This window comes from Trichomycterus rosablanca, chromosome 2 (genome assembly GCF_030014385.1).
Source record: "Trichomycterus rosablanca isolate fTriRos1 chromosome 2, fTriRos1.hap1, whole genome shotgun sequence".
NCBI lineage: Eukaryota > Metazoa > Chordata > Actinopteri > Siluriformes > Trichomycteridae > Trichomycterus > Trichomycterus rosablanca.
Window position 1 is genome coordinate 280,762 of NC_085989.1, and position 7,848 is coordinate 288,609.

Here is a 7,848-nt window from a genome sequence, read left to right on the forward strand (position 1 = left end):
ATCCACCTTCTGAATGTTTGGAACGGTGGGATAAAACCAGTGTACCTCAAGGAAACCTACACGGACACGAGAAGAACATACCAAACTCCGCACAATCATAAAACGAAATCAAATCAAACTATTACTTTTAAACATTTCCAATTCAGCTCGAAAATAAAGATTGTAAAAGAAAATAATAATAATAATAATAATAATAATAATGTAATAAATACATATCTTAAATCCACAACAAGAAGGTCCTGGGTTTCTGTGTGGAGTTTGCATGTTCTCCCCGTGTCTGTGTGCGTTTCCTCTGGGAGCTCCGGTTTTCTCCCACAGTACAGAGGCGTGTAAGTGAGGTGAACTGGAGACACTAAATAGATCATGACTGTGTTTGATATTAAACCTGAGCTGATGAATCTTGTGTGAGCAGTAACGACCCGTCCTGTCATGATGGAACCAGAGTGTAAAACATCACGTTATAATCATCATAAATAAATAAATAAATATCTTAAATCTAGTTTCTGTAACAGAAACAGACAATATGTGGGAAAATAAGTTATTATAAAAAAACAAGCGCCCAAAAATAAACAAAATTTATTGAGAGAAAAACTAAGAAACTCTGACAGAGATTATTAACTTTATTTATTATGAAGCGAGACTGTTGAAGGACTTTTATTATGTGTTGTGCTGAAACACTTCCGCCTCAGTACCGCAGCATGGAGCCCTGGTGAGAGCAGTAACGCGTGGTTCATCAGTAAAGATTCAAGTTCAGGATTAAATGAGTTCAGAGGTTCATTAGAATCAGTTGAATTATTGATTAATTATTACTGTGGATGATAAAGTGAGTGTGAGTGTTAGAATGGAGTCAGTGAGTCAGAAACAGAAGAGAAAATCAGATCGGATCAATAACACAGATGATTCCGGGAGAAACGAGTCAGTGAAGAGGAACCGACACAGTGATCTGATTCATAGTTTAGGAGAGGAGGATCATTCGGTTCAGCTGCTGGAGGATCTGGTGTTCGGTACACAGGATCAGCTCGTACACAGATTAACTCAGGTACTTTATTTACCTCCACATTCACTTCAGTCTGATAAACACGTGAAGAACTGAGAGGTTAATGATGTCTGCTGCTGTTTCTGTCTAACTGAACGATCTCAGCACAAACTTCATCATCAAAACACACAAAACTCGCTTTGTTTACACTGTTTACACTGTCCACAGTCGAGCAAGCTTCACATCTGCGTGTGAAATAAAGGTGTGCAGCTTTTACTTTTACTTTTGTGATCAGCAGCGAATTTCAAGTCACTGCTTTTATGCAGGACCTTTTTTTCCTTCCTTCACAGCAGTCCTCTAAGGCAGGGCTCCACAACCACCGGGACACGGACCGGTACCAGCCCGTGGGTCATTTATTACTGGTACCGCACACATCAGCAATGAAAACACTGCTTTTTACAGGTGTTATTGTCTCCTATCACCACTAGGTGGGAGCAGCGTCTCATTGCAGCGAAAAAAGCTCATGTGTGAGCAGTGCAGTTACTCTATTTTAAATCCCCCCACCCCGCCGGTCCCTGAAATGATATCTTATATGAAACCGGTCCGTGGTTGGGGAGCACTGCTGTAAGGCTCTTCAAAGCTTGCTTGCCTGTGGACACCCATTAACACCCCTGATCCTGACCCATGTACCACCAGCTTCTAATTCATCCAAGATAAGTTTTTCATTCACACTTCTCGAATGACATTTAATAGTGAGGATAAAATTTTGACTCTCAGCATATAGTGGGGAGGTTCAGGTTCTCTTTACACCCTTGGGAAAGAGACCACTGTTCCATGTGCTTGTTATTTATATGTACACAGAGAAGCCACTCACTGTAGTTTATCATAATCAGTAATGTGTGAGTACAGAGTCGGAGAAAAACACGATGAAACTGAGTGATTTTTGGAAAGTCTGAGACCTTCAGTGGTTTGGTGTTGGTGTTGAGTGGAGTGGTTTCTTCTCTCTGAGCAGCAGAGCGATGATGATGATGATGATGAAGGTGATGATGATGATGATGATGATGAAGGTGATCAGGAGGAGGAATCGAGTGAATCAGACGTGGAGAACGAGTCTCGGCTGCAGGTTCCTGTGGAGAGGAGAGCCGTGTGGGAGGATGATGATGACGAGGTGGAGGAAGAGTAAGTGCTTCATCATCACTCAGAGCTCCCAATGTTTATCTCATCCTGGGTACCACGCCCTGTCCGATCAGAACCACGCCCTGTCCAATCAGTCACCCTCTGTACAATCAGAACCACGCCCTGTCCGATCAGTCACGCCCTGTCTGATCAGAACCACGCCCTGTCCGATCAGTCACGCCCTGTCCGATCAGAACCACGCCCTGTCCGATCAGAGCCACGCCCTGTCCGATCAGAATCAGAACCACGCCCTGTCCGATCAGTCACGCCCTGTCCGATCAGAACCACACCCTGTCCGATCAGTCACGCCCTGTCCGATCAGAACCACACCCTGTCCGATCAGTCACGCCCTGTCCGATCAGAACCACACCCTGTCCGATCAGAATCAGAACCACGCCCTGTCTGATCAGAACCACGCCCTGTCCGATCAGAATCAGAACCACGCCCTGTCCGATCAGTCACGCCCTGTCCGATCAGTCACGCCCTGTCCGATCAGAACCACACCCTGTCCGATCAGAACCACGCCCTGTCCGATCAGAACCACGCCCTGTCCGATCAGTCACGCCCTGTCCGATCAGAACCACGCCCTGTCCGATCAGTCACGCCCTGTCCGATCAGAACCACACCCTGTCCGATCAGAACCACGCCCTGTCCGATCAGTCACGCCCTGTCCGATCAGAACCACGCCCCATCTAATCAGAATCAGAACCACGCCCTGCCTGACCACTTCATTTCCACCATGACTGGCTGGAGCTTCAGAAGCTTATTTGGCTGTAAGCATAACCACACTGGTTATACTGGCTGTGCTCCAGTACCCACCACGTTTCCTCACCCCCGTCCCTGCACTCCAGCGCCTCCGCTCTGTCAGCCGAGCCGTTGTTGCTCCTGGACGTCTCCTGTTTCGGCTTTTCGTTTAACTCTCGGCCGAATGTCGACGTGTGTCCTGATGTTCCTGAAGCTCTCAGTATCTGGTCTCTCCCTGCAGGGTGGACATGAGCCATCGCTTCAGAAAAGATTTCACCAGGAGCGACGCCGAATCCACGCTGAGCAAACAGCAGCTGCAGCAGCGCCTGAAGGACCAGTGAGTTACACACACACACACACACACACACACACACACACACACACCGGGCGGAGAACCTCACAACCTCACCTCCTCACATCCTCGCTGTGTTTCAGGTTCCAGAAGGCCATGGGTGGGGTTCCGTCCTGGGCTGAGAAGCGGGTGAAGAGGAGTAAGAGGAAAGGTAAATCATCAGGTTCTATTTAATCCTATTAAACCCCTAAACACACGCCAGGCGTTTCCCGTGTGATATGCAATATGTGGTGAAATTCGAACCTTAAGGCGCGAGTTTAGAGGTTTAATATGATTTTCATGGCCTCGTAGATGATGAAGATGATGAAGAAGATGAGGACGAAGACGACGAGTTGCTGAAGAGGACTGGAAACTACGTGGCCGCGTCCGAATCTCTTCCCAAAGGCGCCATCAAGGTGCTCGTCCTTCATCTCATGCAGTCCGAGCCGTCAGATTCAGTATCACACCCATCACAGCTTCATTACTCAGCTTTAGGACGAATGGGAATGTAGACGGTGAGTCGGGGCCGTTTGTTCGTTCACCATTAGCTCGTTTTCTCTCCGCAGTTGAAGAAATGCCTGGACGCTAACAACGCTAACCCGGGCGAGGGGCGTCTCACCTCGGTGCAGTTCCACCCGTCCGCTCAGGTTCTCCTCACCGCCGGCCTGGATCACACCGTCTCGCTCTTCCAGGTAACGATGCAGGTGTAGCGTCGTGTCACGGCGCCCCCTGGTGGTGCAGAGCGTCGAAGCGGCACGTCCTGACCTCTGATCCTCTGCCGACCCTCAGGTGGACGGTAAGACCAACCCGAAGATCCAGAGCATCCACCTGGAGAACTTCCCCGTCAACAAAGCGTGTTTCAGCGCCAGCGGTGAGCAGGTGATCGCCACCGGGATGAGGAACAAGCTCTTCTACGTGTACGACATGATGGAGGGCAGGATCGTCCCCGTGCCCAGCGTCCGAGGTCGGACCCCGCGCCCTCCTGCGCCTGTTTCCATGGTTACGGTGGTGATGGTTTGATTTGGGTCCCTCTCTGACCGGCGTCTCTGGTTCCTCTGCAGGTCTGAATGAACAGAGGGTGAAGGACTTCGAGGTGTGTCCTGATGGAGAGTTCCTCCTGCTCACAGGTTCCTCAGGGTTCCTGCACCTCATGACCACCAGGGTAGGTCCACCACGCCCTCATCCAGGCCCGAAACGGGGTGTGTGTGTTTGGGGGGGGGGGGGCAGGTACACTAAAAAGTCTAAATTATTCGGACATAAACACACGCACACACACACACCAAATAACTAAATACACACACACACACACACACACACCAAACGTAATCACACACACACACATCAAACACACACACTAGATAACATAACACACACACACTTACATTTAACACATACACACATCAAACATACACACACTGAATACACACACACACACACACACACACCAAACATAAACACACATCACATACACACACACACCGAATATACATACAGACACACACCAAACACACACACTAAATACACACACATGTAAATCATACACACACATTAAACACACACACCATACACCAAACACACACACACACTAAATACACACACATACATCGAACACCAACACAAACCAAACATAAACATACACACCAAACACACACACTGGCTTATCAGTGTGTATATGAGAGTGTGTGTGTGTGTGTGTGTGTGTGTGTGTTCTAGACGAAGGAAGTCGTTCGCAGTCTGAAGATTAACGGCAACGTTTGTGCGGCGGCCTTCAACTCCGACGGCTCCAAGATCTTCACCAACTCCGGTACCCCTCACCTCACCGCTCAGAGATCACACACGCTCATCTGTTACCATAGAGACCAGGAACACGCCCGGATCGGAGCGTTCCCTTCTGTACACGCTGGATCTGCGATGTCAGGTGGTGTGACCGCTAGTCTGACACGTTTCCCAGTGTTCCAGATCAGTTCCCGTGTCAGTGGTGCTACAGACCAACCTGGGCCCCTGACAGACACGTGCAGATCACGTTCCTCCTCTTTTCCTCTGAAACAGCGACTCCTGCTGGCTGGTCAAGGCTCCTGCAGGAGTAGTGGAGAAACATGCAGATCCAAACGTGACTCCTCGGCCATCATGGTTCTGATGCAAGCAATGGAGGAACTTTAATAGGGAATTGGAAATGACTAAATTTGGGGGAAAGAGAAAAAATGTAGAATAAATGAATGTAGTTCAGACTGATCATCAAGAGCGACACTTTGTGCTTTCAATTATTTACTTTCCATCAATCACTTCACCCTAACTGTGTGTGTGTGGTGTGTGTGTTGTGTGTGTGTGTGTGTGTGTGTGTGTGTGTGTGTGTGTGTGTGTACAGAGGACGGTGAGGTGTATATTTGGGATGTGAGGAGCAGTAAGTGTTTGAACAGGTTTGTGGATGATGGGTGTGTCAGAGGAACGTCTCTCGCTCTGTCCAGAGATGACCGATTCCTGGCCTGTGGGTGAGTACCGAGTGTGTGTGTGTGTGTGTGTGTGTGTGTGTGTGTGTGTGTGTGTGTGTGTGTGTGTGTGTGTGTGTGTGTTTTTGGTCCATTGGACCAACTGAGGTGGTTTGTAGTTACTGCTGTTACTTCATTACTGTGTTTTGTTTGTGTGTGTGTGTGTGTGTGTGTGTGTGTGTGTGTGTGTGTGTGTGTGTGTGTGTGTGTGTGTGTTAGCTCTCAGTCGGGCGTGGTGAATATTTACTCTCAGAAGGTGTGTATGAGTGGAGCTGCTCCGAAGCCTCTGAAGTCGGTGATGAATCTGGTGACGGCGGCGACGTCGCTGAGGTTTAACTCGACGGGAGAGATGCTAGCTGTGGGCTCGCGGGTGGAGGACGAGGCGATTCGGCTGGTGAGAGGAGCATCGTTATTATAGTTTTAATGAGGAACCGTAAATAAACGTCGGTGTGTTTTGTTCCGTCAGTGTGGTGGACGCGTGTTTACCTTCTTTTACTGATGAAGCTATACATAACGACTGTGTGTGTGTGTGTGTGTGTGTGTGTGTGTGTGTGTGTGTGTGTGTGTGTGTGTGTGTAGGTGCACATTCCCAGCTTCACCGTGTTCTCGAACTTCCCGATGTTCCGGAGGAAGCTGATCTACAAACCTCACGCCCTCGACTTCTCACCCAACAGCGGCTTCTTCTCCATCGCCAACAATAAAGGACAAGCAGTGCTCTTCAGGTACACACACACACACACACACACACACACTCTGCTCTTCAGGTACACACACACACACACACACACACACACTCTGCTCTTCAGGTACACACACACACACACTCTGCTCTTCAGGTACACACACACACACACACACACACACACACACACACACACTCTGCTCTTCAGGTACACACACACACACACACACTCTGCTCTTCAGGTACACACACACACACACACACACACACACTGCTCTTCAGGTACACACACACACACACTCTGCTCTTCAGGTACACACACACACACACACACACACACTCTGCTCTTCAGGTACACACACACACACACACACACACACACACACACACACACACAGACACTCTGCTCTTCAGGTCCAGTGCATCCCATTCTCTTCTCTCCTGGAGAAAAATCAACACTGTTCCAAGGGGCTTCTATTTATATTTTGAGACAGTACTTCCCACTGTGGTCCGCTATGGTCCCAGACCCTTAAAACAGCTTGCTAACCATTTCCAGACCAATGTGTTTCAGTAAGATTGTGATGGTGGTGGGGTTCTGCTTTACAAGGCTGTAATCAGTCCTGGATGTGTCAAGTATAATTAAATTTAATTATTAATTAGATTTGGTTTATTGGTTGATTATTTAATGCTGTTCCAAAAAGCCAGTTTGGTGCTGAATAACTAGTTGTGCTTTATTAATAAAGTGATTTTATTTTACATTTAGTTTAAAGATCTTAATAAATGATTCCGAACACCTTTTCTCAGCACTGTAAGCTGTGGTTCCGAACACGACCAGCAGGTGGTGCTGCTGTACCGCAGTATGCGGTTCTGATCTGGATCGTGATGGTGAGTTTGGTGATACCAGGACTAACTGACTGATGTGATTCCTCTCTGTTCTCAGGCTGCTGCATTATAAAGACTTCTGAGGGATCTGCTCACCGTTCCTGGATCTCCTGACGTCCCACGCTGCGTCAGATCCTGCTGAGGGATCTACTCATCAGATCCACCGTGGGAAGAAATCCACGGAGCGTCCACACCTCGTTTTATATCATTTAATAAAAAACTGTTTCTCTTCATCCGTGGAGTGGTGTGTATTTCTGTAAACATGACTCTGAACTTCTGTCTACACACACACACACACAGCCACAGCGTTTTCATTCAGGAGGAAACAAAACAGTTTTGTACTAAATTTGTTGTGAAGCCAGAATAAATGTACAGAGGCTCTGGGGATGAATGTAAACTAACAAGCTGCTCCAATAGATAAAGACACCCAGTCATCAGGACGTGTTTACATTAAAGCTCAGGTGAGATAAAATCTGGGGAGTAAAAACTTTATATGTCTGTACTAAAGATGAACAGTCAGTCTTGTTCTCTGAAGCCTAGCTGTTAAGGTGCTGGATTAGTAATCAAAAGG

General features: G+C 47.9%; 1 protein-coding gene across 1 annotated transcript; it reads left to right on the forward strand.

Moving 5' to 3' along the window:
* The first annotated feature begins 696 nt into the window (after positions 1 to 696).
* On the forward strand, positions 697 to 7,510 carry utp18 (UTP18 small subunit processome component). The gene is made up of 13 exons (XM_063009230.1): positions 697 to 1,039; positions 1,989 to 2,155; positions 3,138 to 3,233; positions 3,332 to 3,399; positions 3,540 to 3,643; positions 3,794 to 3,919; positions 4,017 to 4,191; positions 4,289 to 4,389; positions 4,941 to 5,031; positions 5,593 to 5,716; positions 5,933 to 6,107; positions 6,293 to 6,435; positions 7,336 to 7,510. The coding sequence occupies exons 1-13, from the start codon at positions 842 to 844 to the stop codon at positions 7,358 to 7,360; spliced, it is 1,593 nt and encodes a 530-aa protein (XP_062865300.1). The 5' UTR covers positions 697 to 841; the 3' UTR covers positions 7,361 to 7,510.
* The last annotated feature ends 338 nt before the right edge of the window (positions 7,511 to 7,848 follow it).

What these genes read in the sequence shown, in the direction of transcription:
- utp18 (XM_063009230.1), top strand. Translation starts at nt 842, where the DNA reads ATGGAGTCAGTGAGTCAGAAACAGAAGAGAAAATCAGATCGGATCAAT. An exon ending in CAGCAGCGCCTGAAGGACCA is followed by an intron (nt 3,234 to 3,331) that starts GTGAGTTACACA and finishes GCTGTGTTTCAG; the next exon opens with GTTCCAGAAGGCCATGGGTG. An exon ending in TGCACCTCATGACCACCAGG is followed by an intron (nt 4,390 to 4,940) that starts GTAGGTCCACCA and finishes TGTGTGTTCTAG; the next exon opens with ACGAAGGAAGTCGTTCGCAG.